Here is a 21,873-nt window from a genome sequence, read left to right on the forward strand (position 1 = left end):
TGTTCTCGCATGGACTACATTTCCCAGAGGGGCACGCGACTGTCCCTGCCCCGCCCCTCCCGGAGTTACGTGGGGCGTCGGGCGTCGGGCGTTGGCCGTTGGCTTGAGCTGATTACCCGCCAGAGGTCCGCCAGGGCGGCACCGCGTGGAGTCCCCACCGGAAGTTTCTGTCCGGCCGTGGCAGTTCCGGAGCCTCCAGCCTGCGGCCCGCGGAACCCCCGATGCCTGGGCGAGGTGAGCGGCGGGGGGTACGCAGGATGCGGGAGGGAGGACCGGGCTTCGGGAGGATCCGTCGCCGGGGCATGGGGCACAGGCCCAAGAGACGCGAGCCGGGTCTTTGTGGGCGCCGGCGGGCCGAGAGCCGGGCACCCCTGGCTCTGTTCGCCTGCCACCCCCAGCCATCCCACTGACGTGCCCCTGAACGAGACAGGTCGGGCACTTCGTCCCCATTGGCTGGACCCAGCCACCCTCCTGCTTCTTCCCGACCAGTTCCCAGCGCGCTACCTGCTCAGCGCCTGCCGGCATTTGAATTTGTTTCGGGCTGGCAGTGAACGTGAGAAAATTATTTCCTCCCCTTACCATCACCCCTGCACTCCCGAGTGACAGGCTTGTTTTACGCGAGAAGTGAGTCGCCAGCTTCTCCCAGTGGCAGAGCCAGGACTGGACCCAGGTCTTTGGTTTAATGTGCCCTTTCCTCAAGACAGCAGCCCCTCCCCGCCATAGGAGAGCTGATGTTTTCCCTTTTCAAAGCAGCTTTCTCTAGAAATCTGGCAATTGTTTCCTTGACAGGAGGGGGAGGAATTGGGTGGGAATGCTTGAGGTGGAGAAAAGTTGTCACATGCACGCAGGGAGGTTAGAGCAGGTGCTCTGGAGCCCGCGGTGCTTGGAACCCTGGTGCCACCCTCCCTGGCTGTGTGGACTGGGACAAGTTGCTCCCACTCTGCCCTCAGTTTCCTGATCTATAAAATGGGGTGCTGACAGTGCCAACTGTGCTGTGGGACTCGATGATGTATTGATAGGTAGTGCCTGGCATGCGGTGAGGCTCAGGGAGTTGCTGCTACTGCTGATAGAGTCCTAGGACTTTTCCTCTGAGCCAGGGAAAGAGCTGGGCCTGGACCAGGATGACCCAGCCCTTCTCTCTGGTCCTGTCTAGCCCTCGTTCCTTCTGACTTCCTTCTCTGGGGGCACTTGGCATCATTTTCAAGTGGTATAAAGGTTTCAGAGCTGCTGATTCTGAGGGGTGGAAAGCAGAAGGGGCTTCCTCCTGGTTCCCTTTTTCTTCTCTCAGATCTGGCTTCTGGAGACTTCTCCCATCCTAAGGTGAAACTGCCCAGAAAGAGGACATGGCTACTGAACAGAGGGAAGCAAGGTCTCAGGTGAGTTCATTGCCATCTCAGGTCTTAGAGATAGATGGGTTTTTTTTTTGTTATTTTACCCTTAAACTGAAGTTTTCTCCCCAATACAGTCTTCACCAGGATTTGGAGCCCATGTCCTTCTGCCTTGGAAGAGTTGGTCCACCCTGGTGGATGGTGGATTGCATAGGGAATGCTTGCCTCCAACCCCCCAATCCATGGCCTGTGTTTCTCTTTTTTTTTCTAATAGACACTCTTTTATTCATTAATCTCAATTCACTGTATGATTACTGAATTGATAGGTAAGATGCCACATGTCTTATACCACTTGGGGTCAGAACAAACAAGCAAGCACACTTGGCAGAGTTGCTTTCTGGCCTGTCTCCTTTGCTCAGTCGTGTCCCCCTCCCTACCCTTGGCCAGAATGCTTTTCTTTTTCTTTCCGCCCCTGAGAAATCCTCATGATACCTTCGCCAGGCTTTTCCCAGTCCATAGTTTTTAGTTTTTCTCCATCTTAACTTTCTGGATCATGTGCCTTGCTTCTGTCACTCTCTTGGAAACTGATGTTGACCTGCCATTTTCATCTTTATGTTGTGAGAATGAGGGTGGGACCCCATCCAGGTGAGCCACTGTGTGAACAAAGGATAGCCATGCTGGTGGGGATGTAGATGGAGAGGTCTTTTGACTCCAAGAGCAGAGAGAAGACTCCTCAGGAAGCAGCAGTGAGAGTTTCATGGGATATTGGTAGTGGAGAGGCAGTGTATACAGTGATTCCTCAGTGGGGCTTTTGAGCCAGATGGCCAGGTTTGTGCCCATCTCCTCTGTTGCTGTTAATGGGTCTTGGGCAAAAAACTCCACCTCTCTGTGCCTCAGTTTCTTACCTCTCTGTGCCTCAGTTTCTTCACCTGTAAAGTGAATACAACAACTGGGCCTACCTCAGAGGGTAGATGAGAGGATCCTGGGAGTTAGTGCATGGAAAGCATTCTTATCAGGGCCGGGCACATAGTAGATGTTCAATATGTGGTGGTTGTGGTAGCTAAACGATATTATTCTAGTTCATGATGTCTATCTATCTACTGTTGGTAGATAGAAATGACTATACAGTGTCCTTCCTTTACTCATCCTCATCTAACAATAGTAGTTAACGTTGCTAGGGAATATCCTGAGGGCTTCACCTTTGTTCTCACTCTCATAGCGAAGCAGAAGTTATTACCCCCATTTTACACTTGAAACTGAGGCTCAACGAAGTCAGGTAACCTGAAATCAAACCCAGGTATGTCTGGCCTCTAAGTTCATGTTAGTTATCATCCAGCCTTTCCTCTGGTACATCTTTCAGAACACAGGGCAGGCCTGGCTCCCAAATGACCAGAGTTCTCTGCAATGTGATGTTGTGTATCTTTTGGACCCATGAAATGTGGTAGTGGTTGATCTTCTGAGACTGTGGCTAGGACCTGCCTCTGCATATTTGGGCTACTGTTTTCTAAGCCCTTCCCATTCCATTCCAACAGAGCCAGGCTGCTCTCTTACCCAGAATCTTCTCCATCCCTGCTTGTGAGTCCTATGTGACATTTCTCCCTAACCTCACCTGCTGCCGATACATCAGTACTATGTGGACTTGTGTGTAAAACTCAGTGACAGGACGTTTAAGACCAGAGAGAGAATATACCTACCAAGTGCTGGGTTAAAAGAAAACTTCAGTTATCGTCTTGTCTCTGCCATTGGTAAAGTATGTGACCTGGTGTCTTAACTGCCCTGGACCTTGTGTTTCTCATCTCTAAAATGAGGATTGAACGAGGAAATAGTATATGGTCCTGTCCAGCGACACTTTTCTTGTTCAAATTGTTTCACGCGTTTTTCTTGTCTGCCAGTTGGATTGTAAATTCTTTTGAGGGCAAAGATCATTTCTTGTATTCCCTGCCATGTGCCAATAAATTTTCTTATTATACATGCACTGCATGTTAATGTTAAAAATCTCAGAGAATAAAAAAGTAAAATCACTCTTACCCCAACATCTTGAGATAATCATGGTCATACCTTTGGTATGCAGCCCTCAGAATAATTGTCTGTGTACCTTTATTTATTTATTATTTATTTATGTACATGTGTACATATGTATGTATGTATTTTTTATTTTATCATTTTAGCTTTTTATTTTGAGACAATATACATGAGATGAAATTTACCACTTTATCCATTTTTGAGTATATTGGCATTAAGTGCGTTCACAGTGTTGTGCTACCATCACTACTCTTTACCTCCATTGTATGGATTATCATTTATTACTTAACCCTATGAGATAGGCGTTGAGAGGCAGTTCCTTGGATTGGAATTCTACCTCTACCACTGACCAGCTGTGATATTGTGATTTATAATACGAAATATATATTTGGTCTTTGTCCCTGTTCCTGGCACATAATTTCCAAAACCCTTGTGATTTCCTAAGTGGTTAGTAATATGTGCTTTTTATCCCTGAAATTACTTCAGAGCCATGAAGGCACAATGGGTGTGTTTTGTATCCACACCAGAGTTTATGTTAATGAGGTTACTTTTGTACCCCACCGAAGGATGCGGGCTAATTGCCAGGGGAACCAACCTTGATTAAAGTGTTGGAATTTTCAGTCCTGCCCCCCAATAACCCCTCTTATCCATCTGTCACCACCCGAGGAGATGCAAGTTGCATCAGTCGCCAATGGTCAGTGATTTAATCAATCATGCCTATGTAATGAACCTCCATAGAAACCCAGAAGGGTTCAGAGTTCTTCCAGGTTGGTGAACATGTAGAGAGTCAGAGAGAATGGTGAATCCCGAGAGAGCATGGAAGCTGTGCACCCCTTCCCTGTGCCGCTCTTTCACCTGCCAGTTCCTATATCTTCTTTTATCATAAACCCGTAATCTAGTAAGTAAATGTTTTCCTGAGTTCTGTGAGCCACTCTGGCAAATTAATCAAACCTGAGGAGAGGGTTGTAGAAACCTCCAATTTATAGCCAGTCAGTCAGCAGCACAGGTAACAACCTGGACTTGTGATTGACATTGAAAGGGGGCCAGTCTTGTGGGAATCTGACACTATCTTCAGGTGTCAGAATTGAGTTTAATTGTAGGACACCCAGCTGATGTCCCACAATTGCTTGGTGTGTGGAAACCCCCCCACATCTGGTGTCAGAAGTGAAGTAGTGTTGTATTAAGAGTAGCGGAGACATGCAGGAGGAGTGAGTTTTCCCTTCATACCAGCTGTGTGACTTGGATAAATTTCTCTTTGTTTTCTCTTGTGTAAAATGGACACAATAATAGTACCTTCTTCATAGGGTTGTTGTGAAGATAAAATAAAGATATACACTAAAGGTTAATATAAAGCTCTAAGAATAGTACTTAGCCTGAAAAAAAGCATTCAATAAATTATAGCTATTTTAATTTCCATTATTACTGTCCTCAAGCTTTAGGGAGCACAGAGTGCCTTCAGTTATTTAAACTAGCTCCCTCAGTGATTATTGAGGTTGTTTCCATTTCTTTGCTGTTACTAACACCATGATAAATGTCCTTGCATGTGCATTTTTGTTCAGTGTTCATTATCAAACAAATATAGTAATTGGAGAGTTAAAGAGTATGCACATTTTAAAGCTTCTAATGTATGTTATCAAATTGCCAACAGGAAGATTATTCTAATTAACACTCCCACTAATGGCCTTAATACCTCCACCCATCTCTTGTAGCAGTTAACTCGGGGCCTGGTTCATACTTCCTGCTACTCAGTATCTATTTGTCATTGGTCAGTTGTTCATTAAGCAAATGACCTGGAACCTTCAGAACCTAGAATAATATAGAAGCATTTCATGGTAGCCCGTCTACTCCCCACTGCCGCCTTTTTCACCCTGTGTGATGGGTAGTCCTGGGTGAGCTGAGATGCTTGTCTCTACAGGTGTCAGTGACGTTTGAAGATGTGGCTGTGTTCTTTACACGGGATGAGTGGAGAAAGCTGGCTCCTTCTCAGAGAAACTTGTACCAAGATGTGATGCTGGAGAACTATAGTAACCTTGTCTCATTGGGTAAGGAAATTTTCCCTGTAGATACAGAGTTCAGAAATTGGGATACCTCAGCATCTGATTTCCTGGGTAAAAGCCCTGGGTCATTAAAAACTTTAGCTGAGTTTTGCCTTAGCACTGTGCAAACTGGATCTCCATAAATAAACCTGAAAACCTTTTTCTCCCTCGTAGGTATGGAATTGCCCCATGGATGGGACAATCTACAGAGCTGCACATTAGAAATTCCCTCACTGCAGGCAACATTTTCCCACTATGACTGAACTATGATGTGTTTGCTCATCTCTTAACAGAGAGCATCCCTCAACCTTTTTCTTTGACCCAACACTGGCTTTTTTCAATTCTCTTTTACAGGGGTCAGCAAACTTTTTCTGTAAAGGGCCAGGGAGTAAATATTTTCAGCTTTGTGGGCCACATATAGTCTCTGTAACATATTCCTTTTCTTTTTTTTTTGAACCATTCTTTGCTCAAGGGCCATGCATAAACAGACAGTGGCCTAGATTTGGCCTATGACCCATAGTTTGCTGACTGCTGCCATCTTTCAAAGGGAGTCAGATAGTGTTTTCTCATTTTAAACAAGCTACTTGGTACATAATCCTTTCCACAGATACCTGTTACAAATATTAATTTAATCTGTACATTTAACATACATTTAACAGTATATACATATTCCCTCTTGTATAGAAAGCTATTAGCACCCTGTTAATCAAGTCTGCATGTTTATCATACTTCACTAACATATAACTAAATGTTACATTGCCCCTTGCTTTTACCCTAACACACCCCTCACATTGTGGGGGCACAACTGGAGAATCCCACAGAAGTTCTCTGTATCATCCTTAGAGTTTTCCGCTCAGATCTCAGATACCTCTTTGTGTCAAGGCAAAATCAAGTCTTTTTTTTCTTTTTCTTTTTTTTTTCTTCTTTTTGGTCTATGAGCAGGACTCCCATATTCCAAATCCGAGGCGATCTCCCTGTTGCAGCAAGGAGAAGATCCCTGGAAGGTAGAGAAAGAAAGCCCTGGAGGCTGCTCTCTAGGTGAGTGGGTGGGGAATGTCTGCAGGCAGCAGTCTGGTAAATGAGTGCATGTGCAACTCGGAGATGTTGGTCAGGGAATTTTCTGCACGTTCTCAGTCCTCAAGAAGTTTTGGAGAAGGGATGCTAAGGCCCCGAGTCACAAGCTTCCTCTTCTTCTCTGATAATTACTGCACAAGTGAATCTCTCAGGATCTTTTCTCTTGTTATTTCCTGTTGTTTCAGAGGGGGGCTACATTGTCATGCTTTCATTCAGCAAACTTAGTGCATTTAAGGAACTGCAGATAATTCATTCAGACTGAAGCTCAGGGTATATGGGAAAAGAAAGAGATGAGGAAGGAAATGAGATTAGAGAGCCAGGTGGGGACCACACTATGAAGTGCCTTGGTACAGTTCTTAGGGATGGGAACTGTCCATGGTTGACTGGAGATAATTCAAGAGTTTCAAGCAGAAGAGTTGTATGGTTGATATTTTAGAAAAAATAGTCTGAGTCTGAGATACTTTAAACGTACTTCAGTAAAGGCTAAAGAAGCTGAGGTAGGTCCCTACACTGGCACACAACACCACAGTCAGAAAGCAGCAGCACTGGTGTGGGCGGAGCTCCAAGCTACGTGAAGGACTAAAGCAAGTTTCAGTGCATTATTATGACATATCGCCATTTATGTGTAAAGAAAATTACGTGGGTGTTTGTCTATATGCATTATGTGCGTGTAAGTGCCGAGAGAAAGGTCGGGGAACACCTAAGCTGGTAACTAGTTACATTTGGATTGGGACTGAGAATGGGCATTGATGAAAGGGGACTTTAGTTACATGCAATGTTATTAAAATTTTCACAGAGAATATATTCATGAGTCCTTATTACACAGTTTCAATTAAATAAGAATGGTTACTTTGGAAACACTGTTGGTCCTAGATTTGAAGTGAGGAAAAAGAAGAGGTGGGAACCTTCTGGAGATTATTCCATAATGTAGGCAAGACATTACCTGGAGGAAGGCATGTGCAGTGAGTTCAGGAAAGAGGAGAGGTCCCTTTATTAAGGGTATAGGACAGGTTCGGTGTGGGATGGGTTTCATTTGAAATGTTAGTGAAATATGGGTAGAGGTCACCAGTGGACAGCTGTAGAAGGTAAACAGGGTCAGAACTCAACAAGGACGTCAGGGAGCCATCAGTGCAAAGGTGGCATTTGAAGCCTTGAGCTGAGCAGATGAGGGAACGGAGGAGAGGACAGAGTCCCAGGAAACCTCAGTGTTTATGAGGTGGGTTAAGAAGGAAGAATCTGTGGCTGAGCCTGAGAAGAAGTCACCAGAGGAGAAAACGGGCAGATTCGGCTGTCATGGAAGTTGAGGTCTGAGAGCTGTTGACCTGGGGAGGCCAGGGCTATGGGGGAGCAGGTTCTAAGCCTCGCTCACTGCTTTCCTGTCCCGTGATAAACAGCAGTGCAACCTTGGACAGAAGGATGCAGGTCCTGCCCTGGCGGAGCTCAGTGGAGGGGGAGGCTAATCGCACACAGGGCTGTGGAATGACAGCCTCCGGTGAGGACCTTGGGGGAAGAGCTGCAGGTGCTGTGAGAACGTGGAACAGGAGGGGTGCTGTGGGCAAGGCTTCCCAAGGAAGGGCCGGATCCCACATTGTGAGAAGCGTTCAGGCACAGGAAGAGCATGTCCGAGAGTCCAGACAAAGGAAGCCGGCATGTGGAGACGGGAGCAGGGAGAGGGGGCCGGGACCTGAGAGCCAGGCATAGCCTCTGAGGAGTTGAAGTACCCTGGCCACGAGCCCAGGTTTATATTCTGCAAGGATCAGCCTGCAACCAATGTGGAGCCACCTGCCATAGACGTAGTAGGACTTGTCTGAGGTTGCTGTCGGGTCCAGACGAGTCAGTGATGACCCCTCACAATGCGGGCCCAGCAGAAGGGCTGTGGGACAGGCTGTCTCGATCCCTAAAGCACCCACACCTATAGTAGAGCTCGTTCTTCCCCGTATAATGTGAGATCTTTTGAGGTGGGAACCACACTTATCTCTCCTTATATCTTTTAACTGTCACTTGGGAGAAATATTCTAATTTTGTGGGAACTGCTAGAGACCACCACAAAGTAAACAGAGAACGCAGGCAGCAGGAAACCAGTGGAGAGTTTAGGAGGGGCGTCAGGTGTGGACTGAGTATGGCGTGGAAGATCAAAGGAAGAGACGGAAGAATTGTTCCCTTTCCATTTGCCTCGGGAGCCTCTGATCATGAGGAGTCCCCCTTCCTGAGTGAAGTGTTAGTTGGATTAAACTGAATAGAAAGTATGACTGGAGTCGAAAGCTGTCCAGAGAGACCCTGAAGACACCTAGTGGTGATGTCAAGTCCTTCTCAGGGTTGGGAAACTGTCCCCAAAGGAAAACTCTGAGTGGGTGTCTGGAGGAAGTAAGGCCATCAGAGCCAAGCATTGTGTGCATTTCTCTTGATGGGATGAACCTCCTCTCTTTGGTCAAAGGAGACAGTCAGATGGGGCGTCCTGGGTGTGCTGGCGTGTGGTTGTGTCTCTCCTGCACCCCTGGCAAGTCTCCCATTTGCCTGGACTAAAGTGCCCTTGGAACACTTTCCCTTCCAAGGGGAGCTCACTTCCCTGTGAGCTTAGGTGAGGGACCTGGATGTTCTTGGAAGTACCTTGATCATTAACTCTAGACCAGAACTAAAAACCAACCCTTTGAACAGCCGGTGACAGAAAAGCTTATGCTTCCAGGGTAGGACTCCTAGAACCTCTAATTGCCTCCAAGTGTATTTTTAAAATATAATTTTCACTTCAAAACTACTCACAAATAGGAAAAACAAGACAAAAAGGGAAAACAAACTGTCATCCCTGGATCTGTATGTTTCATGTTGAGAGATGGGAGGAAATGGCTCAAAGGGTACACGTCTCATCTGAATCTGTTACTTAAGAAATGAGTCCAAAGTCTAATCACTATTCTGGCATATTATGTATATAAGTTATATATATATAAAATAAGAATAATGTGATTCAATCAACTTGAAAGTCTCATGAGTTTGATTTACTCCTAACATGAAAATATTCTTTTATTAAAAAAATTTAAAATCCAGGGATGATCTAGGTAAACAGTTACCCCCAATGAAAAGGTGTTTTTCTTTCTTTGTCTTTTTCTCTTCCTTTGTTATATTTATGCAAGAATTCAGGGCAGACTGAACCTGGAAGGGTGGGCAGCTAAGGGGTTGCTTGTGGACTGCCTTCCACTCACCGAGACTTGCTGGGGCTTCATCTGCACAGAGAGTAGGGGTCTTTTTCTAATTTGCAGAAAGGTGCTGTAGGGGTTATAGCGGCAGCCTAATGAAATAACATGCAGTGATTTTAAGGAGTGAATTTCTTACAAGGTGAAAGTTGAGCCCAAATGCTCTGTAGCCCTGTTTACTATGTTTGATTTAGTCTTGTTCTCATCCCCTGCGGTCCTCTCCTGCCACCAACATCTACTGTCCTTGTAGCTGCCAGAATGGTCTATTTAAAAGATAGATCAGGTCATCTCACTCGCATGCTCAAAACCTCTAGTGGCTTCTATCACATAGAACACAATCCAAAGCCCCCAGCGTGGCCCTCAGAGGCCTTTGTGGTCTGGCCCCAGCTACCTCTTCGCCTTCACCTCCTTCCTCTCTGCCCTTCATTGGAGAACTCTAATCACCCTGGCCTCCTTGTAGTTCATCAGGAAGGCCAAGCAGGCTCCCACCTCAGGGCCTCTGCACTTGCTTTTTCCTTTCCTGGACCATTCTTCTTCCTGATGGCCAGGAGCCCACTTGACTCACTTCCTCACACTATACAGGTTTCTGCTCAGATGGCACTTTGTCAGTTGGACACAGCTCATCCTTTGTTCTTTGTCCTCCACAGGACACAGGTCCTTTGTCCTCCACATTCTTTATCCCCTCACCATGCTTCATTTTCTCTCAGAGTACTTATTACTGCAAAATAGTACATATTTATTTATTATCAGCTCTTCCTCTGGATTGTAAATTCCCCCATGCTGGGTTGTCTGTTTCATTTGTTCCCATGTCCCCAGTACCTAAAATAGTGTCTGGTCAGAGTCAGCTTCCAGTTAGTGAATGTATGAATGACTTGGTTAGGTAGTCGTGATGGAGACAGAAAAAAGGGAACCAGTTGCAGAGATATTTGGCAGATAAAAGCAACAGGACTTGGAGATGGTTTAGATATGGAAGATAGAGGAGATGGAGTTGTCAAGGATGCGTGGTTGTTTTGTGGTTTGTTCTGGGATGGACAGTGATATCATTCACTGAGATAGTGGTGCTAGGAGATCAGATTTGGGGGATGGTATAAATATGGTTTTGGATGACTTAAATTGTCTTTGGTTGACCCAGTTATTCAAGTGGAGATGTCAAATAGCCTGTTTGATTTGGAGTTTCACACCTTATAATATACCCTGGGCATTAAATGTAAATTTGGGAGACCCTGTCACTAAAGATAATTGAAACAGTGGCTGAGTTTGAGTTAGCCTGTGGAGTGGATTCAGAGTACAGCAAGAGCAAGAAAGAGCCTAGGACTCAATCTTGAGGAACTCTGGCATTTCATGGCTAGGCAGAGAGAAATGAACCCATAGGGAAGACAAGGATAAGGTGTACTATAGAAGGAAACTCGGGAGTCTAGTGTCATTGAAGTCAAGTCTCATAAAGGATGGTATCAGTAGAGGTAGGGAAAAGTAGATGAACTTGAGACATATTTAGATGGCAGAATAAACAAGTCTTGGTAATTGATTAGCGGAGGGAGAGGTGTGAAGGATGCCTTTTAAAGTTTTGATTCAGAACTGGTGCCAATTACAGACAAAAAGGTTGTACAGGTTGGGGGGAGGAAATAATCATAAATTCAGTTGAGCTGTCTTTGAGACACTCAAGTTGCTGTTTTAAGCTGGATTTTGTATAATTAGGTATGGAGAGTAGAGAAGTCTTGCCTAGAGTATGTTTATAGTTGAAGCTGGCCTGTGGAAAGAGTACAGAGTGAAAAGAATCAGGGGCCTAGCACTCAAACCTATGGAACTCCAAGGATTAAAGATCAGGTAGAGGAAAATGAGCACACAAAGGAGATTGAAGCTGGTGGAACATGAGAAGAATTTGGAGTTAAGTTCAGGGTCACTGTAGCTTAGGTAGTGAGCATCTGAAGGAAAATGAGGGGTCACTATCAGATGCTGCTGAGAGGTAAGTTAGGTGGGGACTGAAGAGAGCATCTTGCCTTTGTCACATGAAGGTCATGGTTGCCTTAGAGTAATGGTAAGGACAGAAGCCAGAATGGAGCCCATGAGGGGTGAGTGAGCAGGAGGAGATGAATATGTGTGGGATACGACAAGGTGAGATGTGACAAGGAGGCAGTAGCTGGAGAGCTCTTCTATGCAAATATAAACAAATATTTCTTGTTTTTCTCTGTCCACTCAAATTATATTATACAGCACACATTATTCTGCCCCTTTCTCTTGATATATATTGAAACTCTTTCCATGTCAGTACATAAAGAGCTTCCTCATTCTAAGGAGTAGTTCTACGGCCTTCAGCTAGCTCTCTTCTTGGCTGGCAGAAGAGGTGATTTTGGTTGTATGTGGCTTTGGATAATGTTAGCCCATTGGGTCCAGTTTGGGCTAGAATTTTATAAATGCTATGGTTTCTAATTAGCAATATGGATATTGGTTTAAAGCTGTACCTTTATCGTGTACCCATATGATGTCCTGGTGTATTACAGTTAGAGTTAATCCAACTGTCCATCAAAGGAATCTGGTTGAATAAGCTGAGGGACATTCTCATGGTGGAATTCTCACTGTAAATAAGAATGAGGAAGAATTCTGTAAATTCCACTGTGGGGTGATAATATTACTAAGTAGGGGAAAGTGCAGAACAGAACAGTGAGAGTAGGAGTTTTATCAAAGGAAGGAGGAGATACCAAAAAAGAAAAAGTGTATATTTGCTTATATTAAAAAAAATAGAGAAGCCAAATAAAAAAAGGATAAAAGCAGATCTATAAAAATGGTTACCTATAAGGTGAAGGAAGGAAAAGAAAAAGTATTGAGAGAACAAGGATAGAATGTAGAATTTTTTTAGGTATCTTGTTTTTATAATGTTGACTTTGAAACCATAAAAATGTTTTATAGGGCTTCCCTGGTGGCGCATTGGTTGAGAGTGCGCCTGCCGATGCAGGGGTTCGTGCCCCGGTCCGGGAAGATACCACATGCCGCAGAGCGGCTGGGCCGTGAGCCATGGCCACTGAGCCTGCGTGTCCAGAGCCTGTGCTCCACAGCGGGAGAGGCCACAACAGTGAGAGGCCCAAGTACCGCAAAAAAATAAAAAAATTATAAATTATAAAACAAGATTAAACAAAAATGAAAAAGTGTTCCATAAATATTGAAAGCAAAATGAAACAAATGACCCTAATTGTGTTTCAGGTTGTTGGCTTAGTCACAGAGAAAAATAATCTCAAATGCTTTTAAATCACAGCAGCTTGAATAAAGATCCTTAGTGATTTATATAAATATTATGGTTTATAATAAGACATATATATTTGGTACAGAGCTCCTAAAACCCTGGGAATTCGTAGGTGATGAGAGCCACAACGGTGTCTTTGTTATGTTAATGAGGTTTCTTTTGGACCCTATCTTAGGATGGGGCCTGGTTGCCAGGACCAATCATGTGATTAGAGGTTTGAAAGTTGACCTCCAGGGAGGGGAGGGGGACTGGAGGTTGAATTAGTTGCCAGTGGCCAATGATTTAATCAATCATGCCTTTATAATGGCGCCTCCATAGAAACCCAAAAGGACAGATTCAGAAAGCTTCTGGGTTGATGAATATGTGGAGATCTGGGGAGAGTGGTGTACTTAGAGAGGGCTTAGAAATTCCATGCCCTTTCCCCATACATTGACCTGTGCATCTCTTCCATCTGTTCCCAAGTTATATCCTCTTATAATTACCTGGTGATCTAGTAAGCAGAATGTTTCTCTGAGTTCCATGAGCCACTGTAGCAAATTAACCAAACGTAAGAAGGGGGTTGTGGGAACCTCTGATTTATAGCCAGTTGGTCAGAAGTACAGATGATAACCTGGGTTTGTGACTGGTGTCTGAGGGAGGCAGGGGGCAGTCTTGTAGGACTGAACGCTTATCCTGTGGGATATGATGCTATCTCCAGGTAGATAATGTCAGAGTTGAGCTGAATTGAGGACACCCAGTTGGTATCCAAGAATTGCTTATTATTGATGTGGAAACCGCCCCCCCACCACCACATTGGAATTGGGTGAAGAACATGTAATTAATGCCTTACAGGCAAAAATAACTTCAAACAATAATGTTGATTTTGGTGGTTATAATAAAAATATGTGGTTATGTTTACAAATAGAGTTCTTATCTTTGAGAAATGTGTCTGAAGTATTATTGATGAAATGATATAATACGGAGTTAGTGTACTTGAGCATATGCTAATGAAAGAGATGTAAGGGAGTTGTATTAATTTTCTCACCTGCTCCAACAACGTGCCACAAACTGTGTGGCTTTAAACAACAGAAATTTATTGTCTCACAGTTTTGTGGGACCATGCTCCCTCTGAAACTCCAGGTAGAATCCTTCCTTGCCTCTCCCTACCTTCTGGATGTGGCCAGTGGTCCTTGTTCCTTGGCTTGCAGCTGCATCACTCCAGTCTCTGCTTCTCTTGTCACTTGGTGTTCCCCTGGGGTATCTTGACATGGTCTTTCTGTGCTTGCCTGTGTCCAAATTTCCCTTTTATAAAGACACCAGTCATATTAGAACCTACCCTAATCACCTCATCTCAACTTGATTGAATCTGCAAAGTTACTTAACCTTACCAAATAAGGTTATATTCTGAGTTATTGGAAATTAGGACTTCAACATATCTTTTTTGGGTGATGCAATTCAACCCATAATAAGGTAATAGATGAAACAGCATTAGTGATTGTTGATGCTGGCTTGGCAATTCATTGTACAATTCACTCTACTTTTGTACATGCTGAACATCTTCCATAATAAAAAGCGTTAAAAATCAGAATTACCAACAACAGAATTTCTAAAACAGCATTTCTCTTTTTCACCAACACAGGCATTCTGGAATACATTTACAGATGTGTAGTTCTGCCCCCATCGTGGTGTTGTGTGTAATTCTCAGCATATAGCTCCCTCAATTCTCTGACTCTAGAAAACCTTATGAGACTGCAAATGCATGTGACATTTTTATAGGAATAATTTTGAATCTGACCACCTGTAGGATAAGGTGGGAAGGATATAGGTCTGGAAAGTTGGCTTGGGTTCAAAGATTTTGATGCTGCCTTTAGCCCTCACACTATCCCTCCATCTAATCTATGGCTAATCCTTTAAAATCCCATTTTAGACATTTCTTCCCCCAAATTCTGGCCACCACTAGTACGCCTTCCCAGGTTGTACTTGCTACTATCTGAGGGTAGTTTGGATGTTGTTGTAAGCTCACATTTTCATCCATTTCTGTCTTGTGTTTTTGTTGTATAAATGACCACACTTCTCCTTTTTTGTCTCTAATGCCAAACTGGGAGCTCCTTAAAGAAGTTAACTGTTTCTTTTCATTACCAGATCTGGAATGTCTTGTGGATCACATGCCTAAGATAGAGCCTGACATGCTGTAGGTGCTTTTTAAGTATTTGATGAATGAATTAAATAAGGAGCAGTCAGTGCTTTTTGAAATAATAAGAGGAGTTCTATATAGTAAGAAGGTTAAGTTCAGTGGGAAGTAATACTAGAAAGGTGAGAAACAGGTCAGAGGATCAACTTGAAGGTCAATAGCAATAGTCACTATTGAGTAAGGAGATCCTGAACTTGGATGTATTAATGATGGTTGTTAGAGACATCTTAGTGAAGAGATTCAAGGGAATTTGATGACTGACTAGACTTGGAATGCAGGGGAGAGAAGCTTCTGAGATGAAACTAAGAATTCATTGCAAAGGAGCTGAAGAAGTTATGATATAATTCTGAACTTGGAAACAGAAAAAGAGTTTGAAAGGAATGCACTGGATTCGGATTTGGACAAGCTGAATTTGAAGAAAAATACTCAAATGAAGAGTCTAGCAGGCAGCTGGAAATCCCTCTGTAAAGTGTTTTGAGGCTCAGGATAGTCATTCAGATAGGAGGTGTGGGAGTGGATGAAATCATCTAGGGAGAGAAGGTTGAAGAGAGACTCACAGAGATTCATAAGCACCAAGGGAGGAGAAACTAGACCTAATGACAGGAACTAGTCAGGGCGGTGGTCATTGGCAAAATCACCTGTACTCTAAACTTCTGACCTAAGTCATAACCTTGTTCATGAGTTAGCTCAGGCCCAGGCTTGATTCTGGGAGAGAGCAAAAGTTGAACTGCGCTTCAGGAGACACATCTTAGACCTACAGAAAACTTTAAGCAGACCATAAAGAACAGTTAGGATGTCCATAATCCAGGACTCATGTCCCCTTCATTGGGAAACATGACTGTTTTAAGTTATTAGTCCCATTCTGGACTAAGGCATTGGCACTTGAAGTAGAGTCGAGGTGAGTTTCCCAGTATTGGTATGGACCCTTGTAGCTATAATTACTTCCATTAAAAAATAAAAACTCCCCATGTCCTGTTTCTCTATTCTCCTTTAAACAGAACTTTTCAAAAGCATTTCTATACTTGATGTCTCCATGTTCTCACCTCCCATTGTTTCTTCTGTGCACTCCACTAGGGCTTTCTTCCTTACTATTCCATGAAAAGCAGTTATTAAATCCCAAACAGTCTCCATCTTGGCACAATCAGGGTTAAGTTTTTAATTCTTAAATTGTTTAACAAAGTTGATCATTGCCTCCTCACTGGAGTACTTTCTTCCTTTGGCTTCTGGACCACCATATTCTTCTGCTTTTCTTCCTTTTCTTGCCCTCTAGTATTACAATGCCTAAGTAATTTTTTCAGTTCTTCAGCTTTTTTTCTTTTTTGGCTGCGTTGGGTCTTCATTGCTGCGCACGGGCTTTCTCTAGTTGCAGCAAGCGTGGGTTCTTTGTTGCGGTGTGTGGACTTCTCATTGTGATGGCTTCCCTTGTTGCAGAGCACGGGCTCCAGGTGCACAGGCTCAGCAGTTGTGGATCATTACCTGGTCCATAGTAGGCAGTTAATAAATATTTGTGAATGGAAAGGATGTCTCCAGCATATGCAAAGATAACAAAATAAGAAAAAAACATGTAGTGCTCCAGAAACTGCATGTAGTTCAGCATACATGGCAAGCAACCAGGGGAGGGAGATGAGTACCAAGGCGAATGAAGATCAGATCATGAAACACCTTGTTGACTATGTTAAGTACTCTGGACCTTACTTATATACAAATCATTGAAGATAAGTTGGAGGATCTTACAGAAGTTTGCAACATGGTAAGATGTGGATTTTAGATTACTGTGGCTACAGTGTGGAGACTGAATTGACAGCAAGATTTGAGGTGGGGAGACTTGTTAGGAGTCTATGGTGGAACAGTAAAGCATGAGAAACAGAGTACCATTTAGGTACGCGAGCCCAGTGCTCAGGGCTCTAGTAAAGTTGTTGGTTGTAAAACTGCAGTCTTTACATACAGACCTAAGGCAGGGTCTCTAACTTTGCCTTATAAACTACAATCCAAAATTTTGGAATCTTGCTATCTTCTTCCCAGCTCGTGTAGTAACCTAGAACCAATGACTGATGAAAGTACTCCATTTTTACCACTGCCTCCCACACTTGTTCCCAAATAATGTTATTGAAATTTGGATCACTTAAGCAAGACTTAGATGGAAAAGGAAATTGAAAGGTGTTGAACAGAAAATAAAGAACTCCTCTTTCTGTTACAACAAATAGTAAAGATTAGAGAGCAGATAGGTTTTGTGACTGGCTAAGTGAAAAAGAGCTATTACACAAAATGCACATTATGGTCTCTTCCAGAAGATGTGGTTCCTAATTTAATGAGTGATTTATTGATACTTATCTATATATGTATTTTAAAATGAGTGTTATTCTCACTTGCTCGGCTTGGCAAATATCAGTGCCTTAAAAAAATAGTAAAGATGGGTGCATATAAAATTAGTCAGAGAGGGTGTGTAGAGTGGGGGGGAAAATCCCAAACCCTAGGGAAAGCAGTTTTAAAGTGGAAATAGAAAGTTACTCATGAAGGAAACTGAGAAGTTAACACTGGTAGAAGAAAAGAGAAAAGCAGAATATATTATGTTCACCAAGCAGAGAGAATCTGTAAACAGGTGAGAAAGTGAATGTCAGATAGGAATCTCAAAATACAGTGAGTTGCAAAGGAGCCCTTTAAATGGTTACTCTAGCCCAGGAGAAAATGCCAAAATATATGTATACCTATTCCCCACCAGAATTTAATATTCAATGAATTGTGTCCTTACCCAACTTTAAAATTTATTGAATTTAATTCTGTTTTTTACCACCTTATCATGTTAGCCCTTTTTACCTTTTTATGTTTATTCCTGTCTTATTGATCTTTGACTCTTTTCTGTGCTGCTTGCATAGCATCTCCTGCTTGATAAATGAGCAAGGCTGCTTTCTTATCTTGCAACTTTTGGCTTCATGCCTACCTGTTGGCACCTCTGTAGATTAATTCAGTAATTACTTCCTGTTTGAACTGGCTCTGAAACCCTCCCACTGCTTGTATAATGTACTGTCCTGGAAGGCAACTTCTCATGCAAGTCTTGAATCCCCTGTGTGTGTGTGTGTGTATGTGTGTGTGTGTGTGTGTATGAAATTAATATATAAATAATTGAGATTATTTGACATTGTTCAAATTAGGTATATATAAGTTATTAAGGAAGGTTAACAAAACAAACATTTTGTGTATAATTCAGATGCCATTAGGAGGATCTGTAGGTGAATAGGGCATGCTAATCTGCTTGCAGAGAACATTAGGGTAGAAAAGGAAAGTGAAAAATATTTAGATATAGATATATATAATTACATATATAGAATATATAGATATATATTTTTAACACTGTGGTGAGTGCCTATAATAACAGGAATGCTCTATGGAAACTCACAGTCAAGAAGGGGCTCAGAGCTAACTTTTGAACTGAATCTGAAGGATACAAAGGAATTTGGCATGAGGGAAAAGGGATGAAGACTTTCCAGGTTAGGAATGATTACACAAAGAAGAAAAATGTCATGAAGATAATTTAGGATTCTATCATAGGCTTTGGACTCTGATCCCAGGCTGCCTTTTCCAATTCATGGCTCCCCTTTGAATCCCTCTTCTCCATTTTCCATTAGCCAATTCTTCTGATCACTCTTACACTCACCCTCTTTAAATGTGTTGTTTAATCTTTTCTCCACCCTGTTGTTCTCAACTCCTGTTGATTGTTTCTCTGTACTGCTTAAATCTCCTAAGTTTTTCTTCTTACTGTTTTTGGCCATATACCAAGACCTTATTTAAATACCATCATTATTCAGTCTATACATTAGTCTCAGTAGCCAAATGCTGTATCACATGGAACATCTTCAGTTTTTTCTTTCCCTTCCAGGATGGAAGAACAGTTATAAAACCAAAAAGTCAACTCAAACACAAGGTTCTTCATTTCAGGAGCTGATAATGAAAAGATCCAAAAGGAGTGGACCCTGGGACTTCAAATTAGAAAACCCCTGCAAATATGAAGACAGATTAGAGAAAAAGCAGAAGAAAAAAGAAAGTGTTCAGATAGTTTCAGTCGCTCACAAAAAAATCCTCACTGTAGAAAGAAAACATAAAAATTCTGAATTTGGCCAAAACTTCAGCCCAAAGTCAGTCCTTGTTAGGCAACAGATGGTTCCCAGAGAAAAAAACCCACCAAAATGTGAAATACAAGGAAACGGCTTCAAACAGAATTCCAATTTATTTAATCAACAAAAAATCAACACAGCCAGGAAACGTTATAAATGTAGTATGTGTGAGAAAACCTTCACTAATACTTCATCCCTTCGTAAACATGAGAAAAACCATAGTGGAGAGAAATTGTTTAAATGTAAAGACTGTTCAAAAGCCTTTAACGAAAGTTCAGCTCTTATTCAACATCAAGTAACTCATACTGGAGAGAAACCATATATATGTAAAGAATGTGGGAAAGCCTTCACTCTCAGTACATCCCTTTATAAACACCTAAGAACACACACTGTGGAGAAATCCTATAGATGTAAAGAATGCGGTAAATCCTTCAGCAGAAGGTCAGGCCTTTTTATACATCAAAAAATCCATGCTGGAGAAAACCTCTATAAATATAATCCAGGTAGGAAGGCGTCTAGTTGCAACACATCCCTTCCTGGATGTCAGAGAATGAATTCCAGAAAGAAGTCCTATTTATGTAATGAATGTGGCAATACCTTTAAGTCTAGTTCATCCCTTTGTTATCATCAGAGGATACACACAGGAGAGAAACCTTTTAAATGTAGTGAATGTGGGAGAGCCTTCAGTCAGAGTGCATCTCTTATTCAACATGAAAGAATTCACACTGGAGAAAAGCCTTATAGATGTAATGAATGTGGAAAAGGTTTCACTTCTATTTCACGACTTAACAGACACCGAATAATTCATACTGGTGAGAAGTTTTATAATTGTAATGAATGTGGTAAAGCCTTAAGTTCCCACTCAACACTTATTATTCATGAAAGAATTCATACTGGAGAGAAACCATGTAAATGTAAAGTGTGTGGGAAAGCCTTCAGACAAAGTTCAGCTCTCATTCAACATCAGAGAATGCATACTGGAGAAAGACCCTATAAATGTAATGAGTGTGGGAAAACATTCAGGTGTAACTCATCCCTTAGTAATCATCAGAGAATTCACACAGGAGAGAAACCATATCGATGTGAAGAATGTGGGATATCTTTTGGCCAAAGATCAGCTCTTATTCAACATCGAAGGATTCATACAGGAGAGAAACCCTTCAAATGTAATACATGTGGGAAAACTTCTGGACAAAGCTCATCACGTATTGCCCATCAGAGAATTCATACTGGAGAGAAACCCTATGAATGTAATACATGTGGGAAACTTTTCAATCACAGGTCATCTCTTACTAATCATCATACAATTCATATTGAAGAGAACCCCTAGAAAGTAGGTTTGCATGTGTGACATTCTGAAAGCAAAGCTCATCAGAATACATGAAAGTGATGTAATAAATGTAATGGATATGAAAAGCCATTCTACGATTTAGTCATCAAATAATAAATTCCAAGGATAAACCTATGTAATAGATAATGAGAAAAGTGGAAATTGTTCAGTCCTATCAGACACTTTATAATAACCTAAAATGAAGAATTCCTGACTGGAGACATTGACTTTGGGCATTTGTAAAGTAATTGTTTTCTCTACAGCATCGCATGCTGCATATCATATGTCATTGTTGTAAACATCTGGGTGATGAGGGGAAGTGTGCACTGGATTTCCTGTTAAACTGTAAACTTAATACTTTTAAAAAAATAACTGACATTGTAATAGTATATAAAAGATGTGGTCAAAGAAATTATACATTTTTAGAGAAAAGGACCAAATGAAAGTTAAAAATGAATTGTAAACTACCTCTGACTTTCTGGGGTTTGTCCTTTTCGTGACTTGATGTCATACTTTGTGTCTGGATTTCATTTAAAAGTAGAAATAAAAGTCTGTTCTCTTCCTTTGTTCTAGTAATTGCTGTGAATTGGAAATTTTCTACACAATTTTTAATTCTGTTCTCAGAATTATTTTTTTCTCTGAAGTCATTTATTATGAAATTATACATGCTATATACTGTGAGCTGTCATCTTAAGTATATTAAATGGAAAAATAAGCAATTTTCAAGTTTAAAGCTATTAAATTATATTTAATATATATTATACATATATATTTAATAACATATATTCTAAATTCACAGCAGAAGGGGCTGTCAAAAGTAGTTTAATGAATCTAGCATATGTGCCAAAATATTGAAAGGTACATCAATCACTTCATGAAATAAAGAGTATGTTTTTCCTACTTGGTGTTCTCTAGTGTCAAACAATTTTAAGAAAACAAAAGGAGTAATTTATAAGCAACTCAGTAGTTTGGTTGGTTGGTTGCTTGAGTCCCAGCTTTGGGACTGCACACTGGGAATTTTAAGAAAAAAGTCACAGGCCTTCAAGAAGCCATGAATGGAGGAAAGGGGATGGAGGACTATCAGATGAGTAAAGCAAATTATTATGTCACTGTATGTAAGTGTGGTTGTTTTAACAGGCAGATAGATAGGTTGTGACAATATGTTGCAGTGCAAGAAAGTTGTAGAGATGTGGACATGATGAAGGAGAGATTGAATGTAACCAAGGAAACCTGGTGACATCAGAGAAAGCTTTCCAGAGGCAATGATGCCTGAGCCAGGTTTTGAAAGAATAATAAGAACTCTCCAGAGGATGAGATAAGCATTCCAAATAGGAGAGGTAGAGGTGAGTAATACCATGACACCTTTATGGAAACTCAAGTATAG

The 21,873-nt window shown here is 42.0% G+C and overlaps 1 protein-coding gene across 1 annotated transcript; it reads left to right on the forward strand.

The window, feature by feature from the left end:
* Positions 1 to 9: 9 nt before the first annotated feature.
* Positions 10 to 21,389, forward strand: LOC308616434 (uncharacterized protein; the record flags this gene model as incomplete). The annotated part of the gene is made up of 4 exons (XM_081232676.1): positions 10 to 234; positions 5,266 to 5,392; positions 6,326 to 6,460; positions 18,925 to 21,389. 4 exons carry the CDS (start codon positions 10 to 12, stop codon positions 20,487 to 20,489), a joined length of 2,052 nt encoding a protein of 683 aa, XP_081088802.1. The 3' UTR covers positions 20,490 to 21,389.
* Between the last annotated feature and the right edge of the window lie 484 nt (positions 21,390 to 21,873).

The sequence above is a fragment of the Mesoplodon bidens genome (assembly GCF_964165515.1).
Source record: "Mesoplodon bidens genome assembly, chromosome: 4".
NCBI lineage: Eukaryota > Metazoa > Chordata > Mammalia > Artiodactyla > Ziphiidae > Mesoplodon > Mesoplodon bidens.